General features: G+C 39.5%; 1 protein-coding gene across 10 annotated transcripts in view; it reads right to left on the bottom strand.

Moving 5' to 3' along the window:
- Nucleotides 1–27,047, bottom strand: part of RBMS3 (RNA binding motif single stranded interacting protein 3) — a 716,669-nt gene that overhangs the window by 23,133 nt on the left and 666,489 nt on the right. For all 10 annotated transcript variants that reach the window (XM_074575088.1, XM_074575087.1, XM_074575089.1 and 7 more), the window contains one exon: nt 15,400–15,510. In XM_074575088.1, the coding sequence (XP_074431189.1) occupies nt 15,400–15,510 (111 nt within the window). The remainder of the gene's footprint in view (nt 1–15,399; nt 15,511–27,047) is intronic.

Here is a 27,047-nt window from a genome sequence, read left to right as displayed (position 1 = left end):
GTATATGGCAGAGCTGTCCAAACAGCACTTAAGGAGCAACAGCAAAATACTTGACAGACAGGCATCATCAGTTATGGCTCAAAATGTTTGCTTGTCAGACAGAAAGGGTGAGGGGAGGGGTTTTTTTTACTTTTTCTTTTTTTTTTTTTTTTTCTGAAAATCCTTTAAGGTAAACTCACTCCATGTCCGCTGGCACACAGCCATTTTTCTATAAGCTCATATTACAATGCTGTATTTCTAATGGATTGGGTACGGTGCTTTTCCATTTCGCTAATGAGAAAAGCTAAAGGCCATTACTTGTTCTGATTAAGATCCCGAGGGAAGAAATGTGATGTGTATATTACCAGGCCATACGTAAAGGAAGTATGTGGCATTTCTAATCAATCAGATGAAGGGTAGCCAGAAAAAGTCTTATCCTGTGACTGCAGAGGAAGAAGATATAGGGGGGAAAGAAACGACAGAAAGTATCTTTAAAAGGTGACTTACGGGAATCAGTTATAATGATATTAGTGTGATCAATGACTACGGCTACTATCTGGGAAGGATGTAATTACCAAAATGAAAACTTTCAAATGGGAAGCCTGATCAAGGGCAGAGGTACTGTCATATTTCTCGGAGCACTGCCAGCTCTCATCCAGGCAATGTATTACCGTGTCCGTCACAAGCACTACCCTACCACCAGGTTGAGCTCTGCCTCCCTGGGGCGGGACCAGACCAAGGGAGCGGGGGGTTGTGAAACTTCGCAGCCAGCTCAAAAAATGTGGCTAAGTCTTGGCCGAAAGGCAAATTCAAGATAAGGAAAGGCAAGGCTGCGAAAAGGGAAAATGGAAAAGTCCCAGTCAGGACTGGCTTTAAGGAAAGTTTTGCAGTGGTGCACACTTAAAAACCATTTCAACTGAAAGAGAGGAAGTGTTGTAGACCAGTGAGCTATTCATCATAAATGAGATCAAACAAAAAGTGGCACCAACAGATGCACTGCTCAATTTGCAGAAGGATACTCTGGAATATCTGATAAGATGTTTCAATATGCAATTTCTACATGTTTAATTCTGATGGCATAGAACTTTTTCAAAATGATACCGGATTGAAATACGAAGTTCAGAGACATTTTTTTCATTCCTTTTTCAATGGCTGCATAGTCGCAGCTCGAAAATGCTACAAGATACATGCTCCAAATGGCAAATGAAATGAATAGAGCTTGAAGATGGGTGTTCTAAGAGGAGACAAGATCCTTCGAATGTGTCATAATGTGTAGTCAGAGCTGTAGACATACTTTTAATAATATATTAATTTCACAGAATATTATAAATCACTGCTGAGCATTAAAACTGACAAAATTTCTAACATACTACATCCTCTCAAATGGAATTCCCTGTGACAGATTAATGAAATATTACTGTCAGTGATGGTAAAACTGTAACAAGTGATAAGACCAGCAGGAGAGACAGTCTTGTGCACTCTCCCAAATCTGTATTAGGGCATCTGGCTTTCCTCTATGGGACACCATTGCTTCTTTACAGATACTTGGGAATGCTTCAGATATATCCATCTAGGAATAGAAGAAAAGGCCAAAACACTTTCCCCCGTCTGCTTTAAAAGAATAATCAGAAGAAACACCAGGACTGTGAATTTGGAAAACATCTTTGACCCTTCCTTTCATCAGAAGGCAATGCTGAGAAAACATGTTCTCTTAAATGGCATTGGTAAAAAGGCATGGATGCCAAATACAGTGTTGGGAAAAAAAATAAAAATCACAGCTGAGAAAGCCCATCTACAGCTATCAAACTGAAATTCAATCATCTTTGGCTTTCCTTAAAGGCATATATTTAAAAAAATTCAGTTTTCAGTGAACTTTTCTGATCCTTCTGCTCCACTCATGCGAAAAGGAACAAATGCTGCACAAATGCAGCTCAGCCCGTACAGGCAAGTAAGCAGGATTGGGAAAACCAGCCCGGCCTCTTCTAAATGCCACAGCCCAGTCAGAGAACTGTTCTTCTCAGGAAGATCTTGCAGAGTATCTATTTCTAGGCTAAGTTGTCCTTTCTGGTTCTTTGATGGACTTCTGACTTTGGCACATGGACTGACTGGAAAGCTCAGACATCTTCATTTTGCACTGGCCTCATGGATCAGCAAAATGTTCCCTTACTGCTTTCCTGTTATACTAAACAAAAAAGATTAAGTGCTGTGCAAATATTTGCAATAGAGAAAGTCCTAACTGCACGACAGATTTTCTCATCCAAGAATATGACAGAGATGACAAAGTGGCCATTTCTCCACCAAACAAATTTATATCGACACCTTTAAAACCATAGGACTTTGCATGATTCACCTTACAAAGAAGGATCACTGCCGACATATGAGCGTTATACTGAACTCCCAAGCCTCACTCCTAAAATACAAATTAGCAGAGGTAACATTTAGCAAGTTTAAAACTGACTATTCCTGAAGCTGAATAGGGGAATAAGATTCCTCTCACTTAGCGGCTGATGTCAGGGATGATGAATTTAATCATAGGATGGAGGGGTGGGTGGTGGTGGGAGTGGTTTGCCAGCCTGTCCATCCCCTACTAGCCTTGAAGGAATTGTAACTGTGAACTGAAACAGCATCTGCTTAACTGTCATCCTAGCCTCAGGAACGGAACTTTTTGCTTGTTGTGAGGGATCATGAGAAAGACTACAGAGAGCGTGAAGATGAAAACAAAGTGAGATTAAAACCATTACATACAACCTCCAAGACACAGCTGTCCATACTGCTAGTGAACTCAAGGAAATAGAGATGCCACAATGTATTCGACATTCATGATGTATTGTGGCATGAGAATTTAGAATATTGAGTTGACTGCAAACTTCCAGCTGACAATCTTTTTCATTATTATTATAGAGAATGGATTATTACAGATTATTTGGTGAGAAGCAAATAGATTTCAATGTTAGGTACCCTGACGAGGTAAGGAGTAAAGCCAAATCTAACCAGAAGTGGTAAAATCTACTCTCTTCTTACTGGGAAGTAGCGGCCAATTAGTTCAGCTGCCGCGACTGGAACATCTTACAGCAGTCCATTGCGCCGAGAGCCTGGGCTTTGCCTCAAATGTCCTGCTTGCAATAGTGGTACAGCTGAGCCGTCCTGGGTTTGGAACAGAGCTGCTGTCCATGCTATGAGAACGACTACACTATAAGGAGGTCATTTTCCTCAAAGGAAAATGATGGTCTTGCAATAATTTACTTATTTATTTCAGTGGTGCTATAACGTTTAATTCATGTTTTTAAAGCACTTTGAGAATACAAAATGCAATATAGGTGCTGCTGTTGTTATTTGTCAGTTGTTTTCTGCCTCAGGATATCTCTCAAAAGACCTGTTGTGTTCGGGAAAAACAGCAAGTGCTCTAGACTGCCTGCTGTATCGCTTGTATTTTGGAAAAAAAATATAGAAATGTTAGGGCAGAAATCTGCATGATATGTACAGATGGAGTTAAAATATTTCCCCAGAAACTCCACAGCTACATAAACTGAACCGCCTAAAAAAAGAAGTGCTTCAAACTAACAGTAAGTGTTGCAATTTCATAGTTTGCAATGGGCCTAACTCTGCCTGCAAAGATCTCTACGGAATAATTACAGGCCAGAGACACTAATCCTTTTTTACACTTCTGTGCCAGACTTGTAATTGTGATCATATATTACCATTCCTTGGAACGCACATCCAATAGTGTATGCAATAAAGTAAAAATCCTAATATTAAAAATAAACTCAAGATGATCTTGTGATGCTTAAGCCATATTTTTCTATTTTGAAACACAGGAAAATACAATTTTGCTCATGACATTTGTAAAATAATTAATGAAAAGGAAAACTGGATTTACAAGCCTTGAAATGTATTATTCTTTTCTTTGCCTTCTGCTGCAGGTTAATTACTTTAAATTTTTCCATCAATCATTTTTCCAACTCTTTTATATTCAGTTTTCAACAAGGGATAGAAATTTCAGGAAGGTCAGTGGTCTCCTGCTCTCAACAGTTCAGACACAAGCTACACAAATAAAATAAGGAAACCTCCTTATTCAACCACTGTCCATACATTGAATGGAATGTGTTTCTGTTAACTATTTCCCTATGTCCTGTAACTGATCAAGGAAATTCGAAGTTGTTGTTACTTGTATTATTTTCTAGTTATCAATAAACTTTGTGTAATACAACAATCTTCTAGAAAGTGTAAATGAAAAAATATAACCTTTTTCTTACATCAAAGTAAAAAACCTCAAAATAAAATACAATAAATCAAATCATGGCCATCTTGACGAAGCAGCCACTTATTACCAGAAAACTCAAGTTTCTGGGAAAAGTCCTTTATCTTCATAGGAAGTCAGTCCTACTAATAGCTAGTTAGGAGCACCTGCATCTTAAAAGAAGGGCAACAAAATAGTTTTTGCTAGAAAATTACCTTTGGCTACTAAAGTTCTGAGCACTAATTTGGACACTGTGGATAGACCAGGCAAGATCATCCATGGGAATACCATCACAGCCAAATACTCACTTAAACTCGTTGTTATATTTTTGTCACTCTGATTAGCGCTGTCAAAAACGGTCATTGAAAAAAGAACGAAATACAGCCCATTTCTGAGCCCGGTGCAGGTGTTTCAGGTGGGAAGGGTTGTCAGAAGAGCAGAATCAGGGTAAACAGTACAGGAGGAAGGGAAGACTCAGATGCCTTAGTGGTTAAAAAAAACAAAGTCAGTTTGAAAATTGTAATATCTTTGGTTTATGCTGTAAACTCTGCATACACCTGTGGCTGGTAGGTCAGAGAACACAAACAGCACGAAGCTTTTACCTCAGTGAAATCAGTTTGCGTCATAGAAATATTATACTGATTTGAGGGAAATGCCCACAAGATAAACCCACAGCACACGAAAAGAAGAAATTGCGGCTGGTGAATGCACAATAATTTGGACACTAAGATAATAAACTCTTAAGAAACTGTCTGTTGCTATATTACGACTACTAAAATTAAAAAGGCAAAATTAGAAGCATACAGGTGTGCCTATCACATTTGAAAGCCATAACGAATCCCAAAGGACAGAGCAGCCCTCCACAGGACTGGAAAAGGATGTGCCTCTCTGAGATATGATTGCTCCCTGGACCCACCCCGGTGTGGTGCAGCTCTCATCCGCCACACAGTAGAAATCTGCCGTGTTCAACAGTTCATTTACCTTTCCAGAAAAACAACTCAATTCAGCAAACTCCCAAATTCACTCGATGCAGCTGCTCTCAAACCCCTTGTTACAGTTTAATGAAATGTGCTGACTGAGCTGTTTCATGGTAAATATTAGTTATAGCAGAACTCTCCTCCCAAATTGAGTCTTTTAGGAGCAAGAGGATTCGACAGCGCCATAGCACTGACACAGAATCGCCCATAACTCACAAATAATAAAATACCATCTGAGGGCACAGAGGTTATTGCCATCAGCAGCTCCCTATGGAATTGTAAATCATTTGAACAAAGCTTACCCTTTTTTGAGAACTGCAGCCTGTATATACAGGATCCCAGTGTCTTACACAGTGTATGAAGACTGTATCTTTAGCTCTTCATTTAACCTTGCTTCACAAATGAGTGAACCCTGAACAAGCTGCTCTTTCTGGATGAAAATAAGAAAGATACCTCAAAAGCACTGGCAATTTGTCTTGGAGGAAGTTTAAACCTCTGGGCTACTAGCTTGCCAACCATCTGATAGGCCATGTGGATTAACTGTGAAACGCAGTGTGCACTGAAGTTCAGTGGGATATGCTATGGGAAAAGCCAGTGAAATTCAATGGGATACTATTTTGGGGAGCATCTGCAGGGCCAGGCCTTTGCCCAACACATAAGTTATATTATTTCTGTCACTGTGCTCAAAATGTGAAAAATACCGAACATCCTTCAAATTAAATTCACTTTCATCTCCACTGTACATGTGTTCAATAATGCGGCAATGTGTCACCTTCAGAAACACTGCGGCATCTATAATCTAGTGTTTCTGTGAAGTCCCAGTGCCCCTGGAAGTGAAGTTTTCCCTATGAGAAAACACCGTGAATGTAATTCAAAGGTTGCTGCTCAGAGCAGAAACACTTTTGCTTAACAAAATGTACCCATCCCATTGAAAAAAAAAACAAAAATCAAAAGCAAGCAGTATACTTACTAATCCACACAGCACATGTTGAAATGAGTCAGTCTTAACTCTTGGTCCCAAATATTTTTTTTAAGTGAATACTGTGAATGGTCACTTGCAACATATGTTTACTCTTTGACTATGTAAACTTCAGACATTGAAAATAAAATGTTATTTTGATGTACAGCAATTTTCTGAGTCTCGGTACATCATGCTCAGTAAACATTTTAAAAAGTTTTATAATTTCCTGAATTCTCGGTACTGAAATGAAAAAAAAAATAAATTATTATTACTTGTTTTGAAGTGAAATAACAATGTTTCTTTGCAATGAAAAACAGAGGTTGGAGATGAAAAAAGGTCATTAGACCATTGCTCTGTTTTTGTGTCAATGTCTAAAGTCCCTCCTGTGGATTTTAAGGTGTTTGGCCCAGTTGAGTTCTAGATGTCCCAAACAATGACCTTTCCCTGATTCATTTCAAACACTAGTTTACTTTCAGCTCCTTATTTATTTATAGCGCCGTACATAATACATGGTGCTATATTATTAGCACCATTAAAACTATCTCTGTCTTTCCATGGATGCCCTTCACATACCTACGTTGTGTTATAAACTACTGTTGTCTATCACCTTCATGCCCTTTTCTTTCAGCTAAAGTTTATGACATCTGTGATTGAAGTTGGTACAATTCAAGTACTTCACCTTAGACAGAACTGATATTGCGTGACGGACTGCAACAGTGCTTAGCAGAACCAGTCGTTCTTCCATGTAATTTATCACGTTGTTCTTTTCTGTTGAGGATACAGCCCCTTCGAGGATTTGGGACTTCTTGCTGTGCATAAAGCTCAGTCGTCATGCACTTGTAGCGCGTGAAGACGTGACCACAGGACTGTTTTACAGCCCTTGGCAGAGAAGAGCTGTGGAAGCACCACCTCTGGGAGACACTTCTTGCCTTTCACATGATCACCGTTTGGCAAAACCTCCTGACCTCTCTAAGGTCCTCAAACTTGTCTTGGATTACAGAGGCCCCAGAGACTTTGTCTGCACCACTGATAATTCCGATTCTTTACTTCTCTGGAAAGCCATATTCATCATTTCTCTCAGAATCACCTGAGTCTACTTGAAATACAGGCAGGACAATAAAAACAAGTTTTTCTTCTAATATGGAAAAGAGATACAATCTTGGTTACAAAATTGAAAACGCATTCACAAAAGAGAAACACATCAAGAAAATACGGATGACAGACCTGACATTTAGAGTACTTTTGTTTTCCACCTTTTATTGAGTTTGTCAGGTGTAGGTGTGGCAGGATGTTTCAAACCTAGAATTATTTTCAGCTCTTTTTAACCTATTATTTTTTCCTCTTTTCTTCTTCCTTGTCTGTTAAATAAAGAGCCTCTTTCAGCTAAATCTTACACAAATCACTAAAACTGACCAAATCAAACTAAACCAACCTGCTTTCCCCAAAACCTGCCCTGTTATTTGTGGCATTAACACCATTTCACAGGAACATGTGTAAACATATACGTTTTTGCTCTTAAAATTCCAAGTTTTTTGGGAATGATCTACTACTAGATAGCAAAATGAGTTCACAATCTTGATTCATATTTAACAGACATATCATAAAATCATAGAATGGGTTTTGTCAGAAGGGACCTTAAAGATCATCTAGTCCCAACCCCTGTGCCATGGGCAGGGACACCTCCCGCTAGACCAGGTTGCTCAATATCTCATCTAAATTTTCCCTTTTTCAGTTTAAAACTGTTACCCCTTGTCCTATCAGTACACCCCCTGATAAAGAGTCCCTCCCCATCTTTCCTGTAGACCCCCTTTAGGTACTGGAAGGCCGCTATAAGGCCTCCCTGGAGTGTTCTCCTCTCCAGGCTGAACAACCCCAACTCTCCCAGTCTGTCTTCACAGGAGAGGTGCTCCAGCCCTCTGACCATCTTTGTGGCCCTCCTCTGGACTCGCTCCAACAGGTCCATGTCCTTCTTATGTTGGGGGCCCCAGAGCTGAACGCAGAACAAAAATTTCTGGGAGTATGATTGAAGGTGAGCCTTTTGGGGGAGGATATGCTGTGGACCACTTGCTATATGCCAGATACTACAAGTTTTACAGCTTTTGGTTTCTATTCACTATTGCAAAATGAGTTCATTTTATATGCAGTGTATGGCTATCACTAAATAACAAACATGCTTTGGAAGAGGTGGCTTTGAACTACATTCCCATTGTCCTTCAATGTATCACCAGGCAGCACTTCTAGAAATCACAACATAGAACTGCAGCAGCCATATGTAAGAACATACTGGAGAAACAAACCTCTAAATATTCTAGTTCACAGATACGTGAAGTCAGCTGCAAATTAATTACATGAATGACATTTGTCTGATGCTGAAAATGAAGTTATATTAGTTACGGCTCTTTTGCCTGATGGCTTTTGCTTTGCTGATCCATCACTGCTGCTTTAAGTTGACGTAACTTTTTATCAGCACAATCAGGGAGTTTGAGCCCTTCTCTGAAAGGGAATCTGGGCTAATGTCACTTTGAGTCAGTAGCTGATACCTCAAAGAGCAGCAAGAAGTCCTCAACAAAAGTACTTGTTCATTTATGGAAGAGTCACATGAAGGTAAAATTTAACACAGAATAAAAGCTACTGACATGCTGGGCTCATATGAAAGGCTGCTTGAACTGAAAATGGAATTCCCTCCATCTGAGTTTATTCTCCTTTTACATCCCCCTTTTCTGCCTAAGGCATGCAGTGGCTTTGAAGGTAGGCACACTTGCCACTGCCAACAAATGGTAGGAAAGTAAAGCTGAGTTCAGAAGAGAAGGGGAAACACTACAGAAATGGGATTTTATAATCTCTATTCATTCAAAAATACCATCTAACCAAAGCTATGGTCAAACATGGAACCCATGCCGAGACAGCTGATTAGAAAGAGCCTCCTCTACACGAGGGCTGATCAGCCTAATTCTCACAAGAGTCACTGGGACTTGAAGATGGTCCAAAAAGGGAAAAAAGCACATCTTTCTTTGTTCACCCCACCAGGTGTTCGGCCTATATACTGTCAAATCAAGACATTTTCCACCCTGCTGTTGCACCTGCAAATGTTTCCTTATAGAAATGCTGAATCTATTTTTTGAAGACTGCTAACCTATTTGTCTCAATAATATTTAGTGGCAGTGAATTCTGCAAATTGATTAAATGCTTCATCAAAAAGTTATTTGTTCCTTGTTGACTGCTTGGAATTTGATGTTTTTCAGTTACACCGAGTGCCCCTTTTTAATCTCAAATTATGTATCGGGCGCATTGGAGCTGCCTTTCAAGCAGCTGTTTCAGAAGGTAGGCGCAGGAGGAATTATTTGTTTTTTATAAATCTTGACAGAGCTTATGCTGTTCTTCCCTTTCCAACCGGAATAATTTCTCCTTAAATGGATCTCCTGCCCCAAACAGCTCAATGCCGTTAGTCACTTGCATTTGCCCTGGAGTTTAGCTGAGTAAACGCACAAGGATGATCTTAGTTTCAGCCTGAACTATGCTAATTTCATTTGTAATGGGGTCAGTCCTATATTTTCCACACAAAAAGTAACTGAAACAGTCAGTCAATAAATAAAATAAAAGAACTTCAAGATTAACACCTGATAACATGAAAGGCACAAGACTGCAAAGAAGCTTTGCTCCTGTAACTCTCTGGGGGCCTTGCGACATACAATTAGAATAACAGAGAGTGCTTTTTGTAACAAGGATCTGAACACCAGGGGAATGCGATGATGTTTCAGCTCCATGTAGCTGTAATATGTGCAAATAGAATTGCAGATTAAACAGGAAAAAAACAACCCTATCTAACAAAGCAGTTATTCTGCTGAGGCCGTTAGGTGACATTTTAAACCACTGGTGACCATGGAGTATCCAAAGGAAATAAAAGATAAAAAACTTATAACAAGCTTGTTGTTCCATTGAAGGGTTCTGGAGATATCATCAAGCTCTGCTGGCAACAAAAAGAACTAACAAAGCGAAAGATAAGACTGATGTACCCACATAACACGCCTGTTATTCCATTGAGAGATTTCTGGTGATATTACAAACCAGGAAGGCTGAGTTAAGGTGGTTTGCAGTTTCAACAGAATCCCACATTATGTCAATGCAGTTCTTCTACCTGACTGCATCTTTAATATAGAGGTATCCGGAACAATGAAACAATTTTTTTTAGGGTTTTTTTTTTTTTGAGTTTATTTAAAAAGTGCAATAGAGTGCTTATTTTGTAAGTTGCCCATTGCGTTTCTAAATTAGAAACTGCAAGCTGAGTGAACGGTCTGCAAGCGTGAAGAACAATTAAGCAGCACAGTTGAGCTAGCAGTTTTAGTAAAAAATCTGGCTTCTACTCGCTCTCCCATTGGTGTGGGCCTCAGAGGCTTAAGATGAAACAAGCCTATGGTAAGGCAGCTCCGAAAGAGAGGGAGCAAAAGCTGGAGTTACCCCTCTGCCAATGAGGACTAACAAAGGCTGCCTCAATCTGTTGGATGAAACTGGAACCCAAGCGGTGTCTGAAATGGAAGCTAACAGCAGGGAGGGGAGAGAAACCCGGACCGAGAAAGTGCAGAGCAGAAAATTTCGTTCAGGAATGAGCAGCAGAGGAGAAAGAATAGCGCAAATCTTCTTCCCACTGAAGAGGCAGATTACTGCTGCTGATGGCCAAACGTGGCAGTGCTGCAGTAAAAGGGAGCTGAGCAACAGGGACTGAAAGCAGTGATCAGACTGCTCAGTTTTTATATTTCTAAAGGTTTTTGTATCATATCCACTCAGGCCATCAATCACAACTTTATTAAACCATGAAACAGATGTCAGATCAATGGCTGCATCGGAAACATTTTGAATGACAGGCTGATGATGGAACAATTCCAGCCTCCATACATTATTAAACACACACTAATGCTACTCTCTTCCAATGCTATCCATACAGACTTGCTTGCTCTCTTCTTCCTTTATGGTACCTTTTTTAATAGCAGAACTAATTGTAGATGAATATTACATAGGAAAGCAAGACTTACTGTACTAAATAATAATAAACTTGTAAACAAAAGAAAAATTTCAAGGTTAAAACCTATTGTCTGTCTTCGTATTATGCCTCCTGGCATTAAAATTTCGTTTTAATACAATTGTAGAATTTGAGCCTGGACTGTCAGCCTTAATCAGAATATTCAGAGTTATCACTTTTTTGCTGTAATCTTGACATAATTTAAGCTTAGGTTTTCTTTACATATTTGCCCACAGCCAGCCCACCCATGTAAATGCTTTCTGCTCTTTTTGAGTGAGACATTTGTATGAAAAATTCACATAAATAAGGCAGAAATTGCCCCTTGGCAGATTCTCTGCTTAACTACAGATTTCAGGCAGATTTGGGAGGTGATCAGAGCAGTATGCTTGCCTCTCAATTCATCAGTAATGTAAACTGTGTTTTCACTGGCAGAAATCAATTTGATTTTCATAAAGGCAGAAAGGAATTATGATCTTGGTGGATGAAGCACAAAGCACAGTAACTGGGAGATGCAAATGCTGTACAAAATCCTTTCACAGCACAGGAACATAAGGCTGAGTTGCCACAAACTGCAGACCATTACCTCCCCTCTTTCCCGGGTGCCGTATACCATCCTTTGGCCTGGAATATTTGCTGCAGCTGTATGTTTTCATGAAGTGGGCAGTGAAATCAAGTAAAGATGGATTTGCAGCTTTTCACTTGGCCTGGCATCTTGATAGCCTTAGTGCACCCTCTTGATTAAGCAGTGCTTAGCATATAGCAGAGATGTCTGATTTTATGCAGTCTATTCAATAATAGATAAGAAATAAAAATGTTAAAAAAAACCCCAAAAAACTAAAATACGCATTTGCTGGGCGTTTTGGAGAGAAAGAAAACTTCTTGCTTCTATTCATGGCAAATGGTTTCCTAAACAAAATTCTCTGTTCTTTTGGGGGGCCAGTAACTGAAGGTTTCCCATAGCACAAGGGGAAGGCAGCTGGCTATGAGCGTGGCTATAGGAAAACTGCTTTGTTCTGGCTGCTGAATTGGATGCTCCCAGCTGGAATTGAGCGGCGCTGCCAGCATGGAGCCAGAAATACCCGCCCTGGCCTGGTGACTAAACATTCACGTGCAGGCAGGGATGAAGGCAGCTGCCGCTCAAATCCCCATGGGGTTTTTCACGTGTGCTTCAGGGCTGAGAGATCAGACCTCAAATCCAGTTTTTGGTGTCGAGGCAGGAATTGGCAGGGCCCCTCTTACTCAGGTAACTTGCCTCACCGAAGGACTAAAGAATGATCCTCTGTGAAGGGTCTCCCCTCTGGAATGGCTCCAGCCTGGACAGTATTTTAATCTTTTAGAGAGCATCAAAAGGCAGAGCAATTCCCACAAGACATGCACAGGCCCTTATGCTATTTCTCTAGCTTACTCACCAGGGAATAGATTTTCTGTTGAAGCAATGTTTCAGAAACCCAGCATTCATCCTGAATCATGCAAGTTTGCAAGTGGGTTTGAAATCAACTCTGACTTAAGTGACCACAGAGGTCTATTTTGGCTGAAAAATATGTTATGTTAATTAGCAAAATGGTTTGTCTAAGGAAGTGAATGTATGAAAGCCTTTTAATAAAAACTGCTTTGCATACTGCAAGCTTTTAAATTAAATTGGGACAGAGTTACAGCCAACACTGAGCAGAATTGTTTGTGACTTTTTGGAATGTTTGCTTAAAATTCTGTCTGGTTTCTTGAAAGATAGCTGGTGGCTCTTTATGGCACCCTGTTGCACAGTTTTAAGGATAAAATTAAAAATATGTTTGTAACAGAAATGTATAGTTTATGTCTTCTGTCTCCCATGAAACTTAGTCCTGCTGAGATACTCACAGTAGCATGGTTTGAACTTGGTTCAATTCGTCATGGCTTTATGCTCTCAATGCTCCTCTCTCTGGACTGAAATTCAGACTTCAGAATAAATGAAGTAAAAATATCTCTAAATAATTCCTATCTCTAAATAGGTTGTCCATTTTCCCCACATTTTTTTTTCTGTAACAGAACACTTTAGGAAGATTCAATTTCAAGTCAAGATGGATACATCCAACAAAACTGCTACTGGCAACCCAAATCCTGAAGTTCTCCCTTTAGTTCCTGACAGGAGAAATTCCTAGTGAGCTCCATGATTTTGCTGCGTGCACGCAGACTTTAACTGAATATGGTGCTGATGGTGTTTTTACCAAAGAGAAATCCTGTATGTGATAAAATAGGGTGCCATTTGAGATTTATGAAAAGCTTGTGGATAGTGTAACACACATCAATCATTTACCCTTTCTTCCTCTTTACTTTTTCTGTAAATGAGTTAGGAGTCTTAAAGATAGTAAACATAAACCTATATGGTATACCTCTGAATGCATTTCAAGAAGTTGTCAGGGAATGCTGTGACCTTGAAAGATAAGACTGTGTAAAGAGCTAGGAAAAGGAAGGAAAGATTTTCTTTACTTTCAGTTGCAGTAAAATAAATTCATGATCTCATTATTTTCCACTAGATCACCCCCTGCCTTTCAGAGTCCTTCCTCTGCCTCCCCAAATGGATTTGTTATTATGGATTTGTTACTATGAGCATTGTAATAGTCGTCTCAAGTCGGAAGAGAACATTAGCTGGGAATTCTCTAGTTTGCATTAGGATTGCAAGAAAATGAGCGCAGAAGACAATGTTTGTAAGACTCATGGAAATTAAAATGACAGACAGAAGGAAAAATTCATAGGAGCTGCCAGAATTCATTTTCCATTTCCTTATCCTTTCCATTTCCTTTCCTTATCTTAATCTTTAAACACACTTTTGAATCACAGTAATTACACAAACAGAAATTCTCACTAGTCCTAGTATTTCCTTCAACTTCATCTCTTCAGAGGGGGAAAAATGCTGATATTAACTTTGAGATGTAATTCCTACTTCTTTTGATTGTTGACCGAAACATTTAAAATAACAGGAATAACCAAGGAACCATCATATTCAAGTTTCCTCAGAAATAAATACAGAAGTCTCAGATCCCAACACAGTTGTTTGGTTTTGTTTTTTTTTTTTTTTTGATGGTGGAAAAGACACTAGAGTTAGAATTAAATGCAACAGATAAGAAAAAAGGAGAGGGAGGGAAGAGACGTGGAAGAGGAAGGGAAGACCCAATACAGTGAGTATAATAACTTTGTAAGGATGCGACTCATATTTAGCACCTTACTCAATTTAAAAAAAATAAACACCACTCAAAACCCAAAGTTGGAAAACAGTGTTCCTATAGATTAGTACCAAATAGTACAGTGGTGAAATAGAAAAAAAGAGTTTGTAAATGCATAATAGATCTTTCATGTAATTATTATGTAAAGCACATGTGTGCTAAAGACATAAAAGTGTAATGTTTATGCCTTCATTTTCATAAAAACATACATGTACATGCAGCATGCACAGATTCACATATCAAACCACCACATACTGTGCGTAGGCTATTGTATTTTAGGAACATTTCAGAAAGTTTTAATAACTTTTATTAACAGTATTTTTTGCCTTTCTCTGAATCTGGGAGAGCTAATTGAGTCTGACTTACATTGCTTAAAGAGAAAATAATTGTGGAAGTATGCATGTTTAAATATAACATACTGGAAACACAGCTGACCTTGACCCAAAATCACATTTCTGAGCCTGCAGCACACTATGTATGGCTGGCTGCTATGGTTTAGAAGTGAATAGTGGGTCCTACCACGAAGCCAGAACTCCCATTTCCCAGTGGCATAAAACTGTCTAGATTGACAAGCAAATGATTTCTGATTAAAAACCAAATTGATGGAGGAGTACTTCCATATTTACATGAGAATTAGTACAGATAATTCCTGCTAAATACAGAGCAGGTTTTGTTGACCTCCTGTTTTACTACTCATACTACTTTGTCATTTCTGTTCTATAATACCAAATGCTGACTATATGATGGTTTTAGAAATGTATCTGTAGATACATGTTTGCGTGACATAGAGATATGAAGATATTGTTTGTGTAGTACATCATGTTTGGGTCATGACGAAAGGCACGTTGGTATGTTTGCCCAGACAGGGTCAGACATCTCTGGACATGGATTAAAAACAGAGTAAACCACGACAATATTAAACTGCAAAAAGGTGAAGCACTGAAAACCCAAGAGTAATAAATTACCTTGAGAAACTCGGTAAGCAATAAATGTTTTGCAATGTAGAAAGTAAATAGTACAATCTATGATCTTACCGTTCCTGTTGTGCCCAAGGAAAGGTGGTTCATCTGTTGGGTCAGGGGGCCCATCATGCTTGCTGGCTGCATTGACATAGTGTGGTCCATTGTTGGTGTTATCACAGCACCCTACAAACACACATCATTTACACTTCAACATTTCACTTAAAAAACCAAACCAAAACAAAAAAAGCAGCATTCTCTAAATGAGTGAACCTGGCTGAAAACTTGACATGAATCTTAAAAGAGACTAATATATCTGTCAGAAGAAATATGTTGTGTTCCTATTGACAACCAAGCTCCACACATATATTATTTGTACTACTAATGAGGCCATTTTATGTCAGTTCCAATTAAGTGTCATTTTTTACTTCATTGCTTCTGACAAACAAATGCATATGTTCTTTCTATGATGAATGCTACTGTACATTGCAAAATGCCTGTCATTTCTATTTTTCCATATCCTATATAGAACAATCTTCAGACAGAACACATATGTCCCCAATTTTCTCTGACTTCTAAAACCTTCAGTCTCTGAGATCTTCAACCTATTATGGTAATTATCTTGGATTTTTCCAGTCTCAATTAGGAACTCATGACATTTTATAGCTGATTAAGTAAGACTAACTATTGACAGTGAGTTTGGTAGTGACACCCATTTAAAACACATACACAGCATTTAAAAGCATTTTTCTTCTCCGCATGAAAAACAAAGACGTTAATAACAAACAGCATATGAACTAAAGCAAGAACAAGACTTTGAACAAAAATGAAACAAACGACACGCCAGAGGAGCTTTGGAGAAAGCTTCTTTGCCACTCATATTCCTTGGTTTTTGCTCTCCCACTCCCCAAGGTCCCATGTTGGTAACCTCATGCCTTAGTGAAGTGTTGATTCTCTTCAGTTCTATGGTGTAAAATGCTAACTCCTGTGTTGGTTAGAGAAGGTCAGTCAGAAACAGTTGTGGTCTGCTCTTTTTCTTGCAGATAGTGAAATATGGAGGTATTTCCAGCTATGTCTTCATATGATACAATAGGTCTGCTTTGTGCCGATGTATGTTTGTGTGCATACATTATAAATTTGCACAAACAATCACAACATCTGCTACAAAGCATGGAAAATGTGGATGGATGTATTTGTTTGAAAAAAAGGAAAACTGACATTTTTTGCATTGAGATTACTGACAAAATCCACCTACAAACAGGAACTTAAAATAAACTCGTTCCAGAAATCACAGCACACCTGTTCTTAAGTGTCTGTCTCACATTTATGTAGAACTATGTGACTGCATTGCCAAGGATATGATTAGAAGATTTCAAATTTTCAGTTGCAAATAAAAAATAAACAAAAATAAAAAATTCTGGGGAAGTACCCATTCAATTTTTTTCTCACCTTCCAGCAATATTTTGTCTATGCACATCCTACCTGAGAAGCATAGATTCTGCAGTCTCTGCAAACTCATTACTTGCATGCAACGGTAAATGCAAGTAATGGTAGGCTCAGCTTGGTCAGTCCATTTCGTAATACCCTCAGTATATGAAACACATCCACGCTTGGTTTATGTCACATAATGGATTACGTTTCTTGCACTGACAAGAGTCCCTAGAGAAATGTGGCAAATTACAGAAACTAGCCTCCACAGAATATCTGTCATGATTCCAAATAAATGCTTATAAAACAAGCTGATCAGTGTGCAAGTATGAAACCTGCAACACCTGTGAACACTCCCCTCTTTCTTGGCTGGTTTACACAGGTTTGCACTGGTTTACACAGATTAACCCATTGATTAACGCATTCTAAGGAACTACCACAGTGCTAACCTTCTCCTTGTTGGCATGGGTCCTTACAAATCAAGATAGTCACAAACTTCCACCACAGAATTTCTTTCAGCACGGTAGAGATAATGTTCTATTCAAGAAGCCCTTCTTTCTTCCTTACATTATATTCTTCTCTTTCATGCTGCTCCTCTTTTTGCTGAAAAAAATTTACCCTTTTGCTGAAACAGTCTGAAAGCAAATCTGCAGGGCATACACTCATTCAGCCCATTTGGCAGCCCCTGCATAGTAGATGCACCGCAAGAGTCTGAAGTAACACCATGCCCAAGGAAAACGATGTTCTTGCTGTCTGTTCAAAATCAGTGGCTCAGGATACCACGCAGCCAGACAAGGTTGGACATCCACCTGCACTTTTTCTTATGGTAAGAAATCATAAGCTTTTCGCTCAGAATGATCCGCACCACAAAATAGCACTTTTACAGTACCAAACCATAAACACTTGAACCAAATCTGTCAACTAATAAACATTTCTCAGTTCCCTCTACAAGCAATTTTCTCCTTTGGCTTAGAGATGGAGAAATACCTCAGGGCTTTCCATGACAGAGAAGGTGAGCTCCCACTTGTGATGTCTGATGGGGGAAGCAGAAAGTCATACCCGCACCACTGCTTCATGAAGCCCCGCACTGCCAGCAGTAGCGGCTGCAATTAATTTAGGATGTCCCAAAGCCTTAAAATATCAAGCTTTCTTTCCAAAGATGTTTATTGCAAAAGTACGGTTGGAGGAACTTGCTGTGATTACAGATGTGACAGACTGATAGCTATTCCTGTGTATAAATTGAGGAACCTGGAAACGAAGAAGGGGCAGCGGTGAAGGAAGTCTTATGATTTAGCGTAGCAAACACAAGTGCCAGATACACAGTGGAAACATCTGATAGCAAATGTCTTTCAGTAAATAAGTAGGCAAGACAGGTTTTGCAAATAAACTATTTAAAAAAATATGGACTGGAGAGAGAATACATCAAGGACAAAAAAATTGCTCAGAGACAGGAAACATATTATTTTTAAATAGAAAATACATATATTCGAGTCCCTAAACATACACCGTTTAATATGTTAGGCAAAGAAGCTGGGAAAACAAATCAAGTATTTGCAGCTTTCCTAAGACAGCTTAACGTGTTTGAAGCTGACAGTTACCTAGAGCAGAGAATTACATGCATTTGCCAGACCATTAATTCACCAGTTTGCAGAATCCTCTTGTGTCACGTAGGGAAAAAATTATACTTAATTAAGGAAATATCGTCTGGTTGTTAGGGCGACACCCAGTCTCCAGACCATAATGCGTTTCATAATACATGCTGTCAAGTCCATTCATATTCAACTTATTTAGCTGTAGAAGACAACAATGTCTTGCATCAGATGTTGCCATCATATTAAAAGTAATTTGATTCTTTTCCGCCTATAATAGGTATTTGCTGATAAACATCCACTTGGCGACTGGCAAACATATTTTTCATCTTCGCCCGTTTGGATGTCTGATTTTACTGAGTTTGTAAACTGTATAGAGAGACATCTTAAAATGGCATAATACTACTGAAGGTCCAGCTTAGTTGAAAAAACCTGCAGAAGAAATTATGATGAGGTTTTTGCCACTGTCTTTGCCAAAACAAGTAGTTGGCCTGCCAATTATTTACGACTGCCCTGTTGCCTCAGTATGATTAATTTTTTTATAATTCCTGCAAGAAACTGGTTACCATAATGAGTTTTAAATTTGGCAAGATATTCTTGGCATATGAATTGTCATACAATTCTGTTGACGCTATAGTGGCCTTAAAAGAAATTAACAAGGCAAATGGTAAGGAATCAATCAATAATACAGAAGAAAATCCATGATTTTTGTAACACTGCAATAAACGCAAGGTAAGTTCATTGACATATAGACTTTAATTACTCTTCACTTTATTTGAAAGACCTTGCTGTTTTAAAATGCTCTAATCTCTATGCACATACCTTTCATATAAGAAAGTGAATATATTTATTTCAGAATATTTTTTCTAGTCTATCCCTTGCAAAGAAAGAAGCCTGACTTTATTAACTACAAACACTGTACACTCCCTGTATGGCAACAAACTGAAATCACAGGAAGGACACTAAACACAGTCTGTTTATTATATTAAGTAAACTATCTTTAAGTACTTGCCAACACCAAAAGGCAGCAGCAGAAATAAAGCTTATGTTGGTGCAATGACACATGCCACCTTATATGCCTTGAAGGGTGGGAAAGTGACATCAGAAATAAAGAGTGTATTAGAGGGCTTTAGGAACAGAGAGTTCACCAGTTGAGAGATGCACTTGGGGGCCAGCGGGAGGAGGGATTAGTTAGTCCCAGCTTTCTAGAATAATGAACTGTATTAAAGGCTTCCGTTGTTATCCAGTGTTCTAATACTGATATTGGACTTAGGGCACAAATACCAGCTGAATAAATAGTTTTTAAAGCCTACAGTAAGCATCTGCTTATTTTATAGTTTACTTTTTCTCTATTTAGGAAGTTTTAACAGGTTAAGCAAACTTGGAAATTCTACTTTGTAAATACTGACCAATGTAAAGCCAATAAACATTACATCAGCAAACTTACTTTTCAAATTTGTTTACAGACACATTGTGCAGTCATATAAGCACCAGGTCATTCCATCTGAAAAGTTATTACCATACACCCAAGTGAACGTCTTTACGTTATTGAGAACATGTTGTTTCTTGAGGTTTTATTAAACTGAGTGAAAGGATGACTTTCCTTATACTTATCAGACAGACATGTCTATCAAGAATTAATACGAAAAAACCCAACATGCATACTTTTTTGCAGATAAATGTACTCTCTCTGCATACTGAATAAGTGACGACCATATTTCTATTGGTTTGCTCTTCTGTCTAGATTGACTTGCCGCATCTCCTTTGGCTGCCTCTTACAAACAGCAGAAAAAATAGGGTCCCATTGTTAGAGCGGTGAGCCTGGTGAAGTACTCTGAACTGGCTAGTAAGTGGCCAAACTTTCAGGACTATAGTAGGAAAATCAAAGGTAGCTGTGAAATCCTCTCTGCTCTCTCTTATCAACTCTGCTGGGAATACTTGTTGACATTCCATAGAAACTGATTATATTTCAAAATCAAAGAAAACCTATTTTCCCTTTCTCAGTGAAAAGTTACCAATTGCCTTGGCATTTACTATCTGATCAGAGATTAAATTTTGATTTTAGTATGGTGAAGATCAGCAAACATCAGCTAATAATGTATATTCTGCAAATCTTAGGATTTGGTTTCATTTCATTACACTGTTGAATTTAAAAGCTTGCTAAAAATGGGGTAAACTACGCAGGAAGCCCAAACGCTGCATTAAATTAAAGCAGCTTTACCTTTGGAATGGGCAAACCCTGAAACAGACCTTCACCAACTCTGAGTCCTGCTTCTGTGGCAAGTACTAAACCACACCTTAGTATTGTAAAATCTCAAATCCTGGGCATAAATTCAAATTCTCATCTGGCATCACCTTCATACCTTAGTTGAATCTCCTTGGAGAGGTTTGATTTCCCTTTCTCATTTTTTTCCTGTATGTTTGTGAGCTTCTTTCCTCATCTGAAAGTATACGTCATAGGTCCAAGTGAGTTACTACCCAGAAGTAACTGGTCTTAAAGGATTAAGAATCCAAATATAGTGTGGTAAATAAAGAAAAAAGGTGACCCTTGTGTATGCACCACCTTTCCTACAACAGCTAAGGTTTTTGATGGTTTCTTTCCCTTTGTCCTTCTTGCCTTTAACTATATGTCCTGTCTCCTGTTTTGAAATACAGCTTTTGATAATACACAGTTACTAGCCTACACGTATAAATGCAGATTAAAAGGATATAGAAATGGGAACATCAAGATATAAAGAAAACACAGCCGATGCAATAGAAAGAGTTTTATATCAGCAACTGTGTGCACAAATAAAGCAATACCCACAATTATACTGGTACCAGTTAATAAATGTATTACATCAGGGAGTACCATTGTGATATTATGTCAGTAGTTTATGCACCTACCAGCGTTGAAAAATAGCAAGTTTCATAGCATACTGCTGTCTGTTAACCTAAAAGGACTTAAAAAAAAAATGAAAGGGATAGCATTTCTGTTGCAAACAAAAAGTTGCCTGTGTCACTCAGTGCCTAAAGTGACTTTTGTGTGGTGACTTAAATCTTTCCACCCAAAATAAGATCTCAAGAGAAAAGCCACTGAACAAAAGGACAATATTTATGAAGGGAAAATATACCTGAATTGCTACAGGGACTCTGAAGCAGAGTTTGAGAGCCCCATGCTACGTCTTTGCCCTTACTGTCTGCACACGCAGGCTGGATCACAAGCCCACGTGCTCTCTCTAGGCTGTGACAGAAACAGTAATTTTCATACCCTTCTCCAACTTGCCCCAGGAATAAAATAAAATTACTGGTATTATGTGCCTGAATAAATGGCAGTAGTTTTGCTGGGGCCTGCTAACAGGAAGGAGCCCACAGCAGTTAGGAAATGACCTGTTGCAGCGGGGCATTTGTCCCAGTAAGTGCTGGAGAAGGCAGACAGGCCACAGACAGCTCTCGCTCTCTTGCTCCCTCTTCTGACATATTCTAGAGGGGAACAAGAAATCACATTTATTTGGTTTTCTTCTTACCCTTCAGTTTATAAGAGCACTTGGCTGTAAGCTGGCTTTATATATCCAATCCACCTAACAGTGCTTTTGCTCTGTCAAGAACAGCCATCGCTAACAAAAGCATCCTCACAATGTCCACATCCCCAGAAGACAAAGAGGAAACATGGAGGCTGTGATTTGCCTGGGACATAACCACTGGACTATATAAAACAAATCTTCTCCTGCCCTACCCACTATCAGATTTCACAAAAAATATCCAAAGGTCTTTCCCTTCCATATCAAAATAAGCACAGATTCTGAAACCTCGACACTATTAGTGAAAACAAATCTTTATTTCCTGCACAGAACTCCTGATCTATACCTAATCAGTATGAGATGCATGCTAAAGTGTTGTGCTTGGCAATTCCATTCTTTTTATGTTCTTATACATGTTTTCTGATGTGGACTAATTCCTTCATCCACTGTCTCCAGTGGATGATGTGCCATCCTAATAAATAGGAATCAGGAGTCTCTTTCCTGTGGACTAGTTTTTCTTAGCATTAGAATGGAGTTTGAACTATTAAAGCTAAAGCCAAATAATATTTCCTCTCCAAACAGTTCTGCTGTGTTCCCTCCCTTCATGCCTAAAACCAGGCGTGAAAATTGACTTGATGGCACATCCTAGTTCTAACAAGGTGCAAAATGGAAATTATTAAATGGCACAACTCAAATATTAGTCAACACCAGTTTTTAGCCTAAATTTTCACTTCCCTACCTCACTGGGTTCAAATGAAACTTTCAAAAAGGATGCCATATTTGCATCCTCAATTCTGTGGCCTTACATATATATACATATATACACACTTCTATTAGGGTACGGAAAGACAATTGATCTTGCCATTTCTATTAAACCCCCTCAGGCCACACTTTATCAACATGTGGATATTTTTTTTTTTTTATGTTTGAAACTCCCAGTCCAGGATTTATTATTACAAAAGTAACTAAAAGCAACAGTGAGAGGTTTTTAGACTTCTTACTTATGAGCACCATTTAATAAACAATAAGAGCTTCTGTTACTGGCTGAAAACACTTAGTTATTTTATTTCATTCAGGGAAATATGTTCAAAATAAGAGACAAATGCCTAACAGCAAGCTTTGCCTCCAGAGCTCGTGTTTGGATGTAGAGGAGCAGAGCAGGTTGGCGTCATGAGAGCATGTATGGCGTGTTTAATGTGGTAGGACCTTTGCTCTCCCTGGGTCTTATGCCTTCCAGGCAAGGTGAGGCAGCCCTGCCTGTCTGTGTGTCTCCATGAAGTCATGACAACAGACATTTGATCAGACCAAATGTCTGAGACACTGCGCTATTGATCTCTGCTTTTCTGGCGAGATTTAGTACGTAGGTCATTTGCCAGGCACAGAGAGCGGCTAACTGGGTTTGGGAAGGAACTGTCTGTGACATTTCTTCTACATGCACTTCTAGCCTTGACACTGCAACTGCCAGTGACAGGACAGCAGCTGTGATCTGTAACAGATGTGCTGTGTTTCATTTCCTGCCCGAAACCAGGAGGGACTCATGCTGTGTGAGCTGCAATCCAGCGGCTGTGCTGGAAGAAAAGATTCACTCATTAGAGGGACAAACACTGACACTGGTAGACATCAGAAATGCTAGGAACTGGCTACCAAGAAGTGAAAAAATAACCAACAGAAAAGCAGGTGGGTAATATAACCGTATGTATCCACCAGAGGTAAGATGACAAAAAACATCCAGAGGCAACCACAGCCAGAGGCAACGGTATGACTGCGCATGGTGTCAGCTCCACAACACTATAAGGACCTAACTGTATGGAGTTGTAGATGGAAATATCTTCAGCTTTCAGAAAGTAAGGTGGTATCACCGAATGAAGCACCAAGGAGGCATATTGAGGTGCCAGAGTGCAGACAGCAGAGTGCTCCTCTGTGAGATCCCTAACTGTTGAGAGGACAATGGGAAGAATGGTCATGGGATGGTGTCCTGGTTTGGGGTGAAGCAGAGCCAGCTCTCTGTTCCGTGAGAGGCTCCCACTCACACCCGTTGCTGTGGCACCCAGGGTCACCAACTGGGTTCTTTACCCCATGGAGGGGCTGCACCTGTGGGGAGGCGTGGACAGGTTCAGGTGACCCAAACTGACCAATCGGGTGTTCCAGCCCATCTGCCATGGTCAGTGTAACAGCTGAGGGAGCAAAGGGGTCAGGTTGGCTCTTCTTTGGTTCTTTTCCAGTGGGTTCTTCTCTGAGGGCTTTTCTTCAATGGACTGCTTCTTCAGTGGCTCTTTTTCATTCACGACCAATGCCTGAGGAGGACCCCGTCAGCTCATCTGCCTTTTGATCCCAGTCAGTGTGTTCCAGTTCCCATTTGTCACTGAGTCCGGTCTGGAACTTTCCCAGTGCCTGACAGTGACATCTTCCTAGGAACTTGATCCAGTTTTGTATATATTTATTTATATTGTATCTATTTCATTATTTCATTTTTATTTTATTATTAATATTTCATTAAAGTAGTTTAGTTTTTTCTAAACTCATACATCTCTTTAGCTCTCTTCTTTCTCTCCTTGGAGTAAGAGGTGGGGGAAAGCATCTGTCATCTTGTCATTGGCCAACCCAGCCCAAACCGTGACAGATGGGTAGATATCAGAATGTCTCCCTGCAACTCCAAGATCAGATAGGCTCTTGCAAGTCAGAATTTACTGGTGATGGTCAATATAAGTGAGAATGATTCACAGAGTTGCTCATGGACTGCATGGTGGCCCTTGCAATGTCAAGCCAAAGGTAACTCTTGAGCAGTTCAGAGCTAACTCCCAAATCTAAGTCAGGCCCAAATCTAAGCTGCAGTCTCAGAGCAATGCTGATGCAGAAACTGCTGTGTAATCCAGCTATCCAGCTGCATGGGGCAGGTAGAGAGTCACCATGAAATGCTGAGGCTGATGTTGCTGCATCACTTTCAAATTCAGCTACAAAACCCCTGTCCATCCTCCATGACAGCACACTGTGGAGCACTGTCATCTGCTGCCTATGTCTAAGCTCCTTTTTGTGCAGCTCCTGCACAAAGGAAGATTAAAGGTGTGGGTGGTGAGAAAATTATGTCTTTTCCCTCCCCATCCCATTTTCTGAATTTTAATAATTTTAAGTTCTGGAAGGCTGATGAGAGGTAGTAATATCTACGTCATTTTCTCAGAGTTCCTTCCTATCCTAGGTATTAGGAAAGATAGATAGCAGAAGATGCTGGGAATGAAACCCTGAGTGGGTAACAATGTTTTTCTCAAGATATGCTTCTGTTCAATAATAGATTTTAGAGTTGAAGTTGGTAGATGGGGGAAATCCTGTACTAAGCTACAGTTCATGTTATGTATCAATTCAGTTCTAAATCACAGCAGTTCATTCTGATCTTGAAATCTAGAAATGTCTCCTTACTAGAGAGGACAAATACAGAAATCTGTATCTCTGTCGTGTTCTGTTAGATTTGTAATCTGTTATGTTAAACAAAGCCCTTTCTCACGCAGCAAAAGAAAAAAAAATATTCCAGCCCTGCCTTTCCTCTCATTTAAAACCACAGGTTTTCAGAGCTTAAATGCCCTGCCCCAGATCCCAAACTGCATTTCATTTTCTGGACTCAGAATCCCTCAGGGGAGGCTATGGGTGAAATCCACTCCGTTCTGTATCGGGGTTTGTCCCTTCACTGGTTAAAACTGGTTACCTGGCAGTGTCGGCTTTGTGACAGACCTCAAAACCAAGACTGAGGCACAAATTTTCAATAATGCCTTCTTACCTTACATTCTGTCATTAAAAGCAACGTGAGCCTATACCGCACTTGTGCCTTTACAAATTTTAACTGTGGTTTCTCTGACTCTAACCATACCAATTGCTGCTTGGACTCGACTCTGTACAAGCCAACTGCCACCAACATGTGGCTTTTGCTGCACCTGGACGACTCCACCATTCTTGGATGATGCCCTCAGTGACATCTGTGAAGCTTTCCATTGCCATAATATAGGCACAATCTGGAGAAACTGTGGCTGCAAAAATCTTCTTACGTATGGATTTACGTCTTTCGTAAGAAATTTCGTAAGAAATTACGTCTCATGCATCTCTGATGCATGAGACCAGAAGAAGCCAGTAAAACTGACAGCAGCAAGCACACAGAGCAGGTAATTCAAAGGCAACCACATTTAAATCAGTGAGGTACAACTGATGTAAATAAAATCAAACTCAAGCCCTCAGTTTTGTGTCAACAGTCAGAAAATAGGAGTCTATAGAGGGTGAACACATTTTATAACTAAAAATGTGATACTTTAAGTTCCTGTTTACTTTAGGGTACTTTCAGTGAAACCAGCCTGTGTATTAGAGTAAGTCTCCCTTCTATCAAAGACCTCTAAGTGCTTTACAAGCTGTGTGATATATAGAGGACTCAGGAGCTGGTCTGTTATCAGTGTTCTGGGACGGGTCTGGTTCTACATTTGAACTTTCCCAAGTCCACAAGCGTTCAGACTGGTGTACAGCCTGGGTCATCACCACTGCAGGCCCGAAGAGAACAGGTGGTTTTGATCACACACTCCCGTCCAAACTAATCAAGAAAAGGAAACTTTTTACCTCTTGATCCATGCTGAGCAGATTTGAAGTAAATAATAGAAAATGGCTAGCTAAAGTCTACTTTGCTCCACGCTTTATTGTCTCTTGAAAGAAGATGAAAATATTGAGCAAAAGCACTTTAAAACTGACCCTTCTGAGTAAAACTTCATTGTGCATGTGGTCCAGCTAGTCTAAAAAGCAGACGTGAAAAGTTCAAGAAGGTGTAGATTTTGGCTATTATTAAGCTAAACAGAAGAAAAAGTAAATAACCGATCCGGCAAGGATTACTTATTTTCTTTTTAATATATCTGTACTGATTAAGAATGACTAAATTGATATATTTTGCCTTTTTTTGTCCAGATAAAGTCACTCTTGGGCTGAGATCTTCCTTATAAAGTTTCAGCCTGGAGCACATTTTTACAGCTGAGTTATTATCCTTAAAATATGAGTTCATACTGAAAATGCTGGCAGAGCTCTTAACTATTGTATAGCAGAGAGCACAGCTGTAACATGTTAAACATGTTGAAAGTACATGGTGGGAACAGAGTGGCTCGCAGGACTGGTAATAGAATAGGGAGTCTCAATGCTGGGTCACCAGGTTCGGTCATTGCTGGGACTGAAAGTCGTTATCAAGCTACAG

Source organism: Larus michahellis, chromosome 2, assembly GCF_964199755.1.
Source record: "Larus michahellis chromosome 2, bLarMic1.1, whole genome shotgun sequence".
Lineage (NCBI taxonomy): Eukaryota > Metazoa > Chordata > Aves > Charadriiformes > Laridae > Larus > Larus michahellis.
Note: the sequence above shows the minus strand (reverse complement) of the source record. Positions and strands in the feature narration are given on the sequence as shown.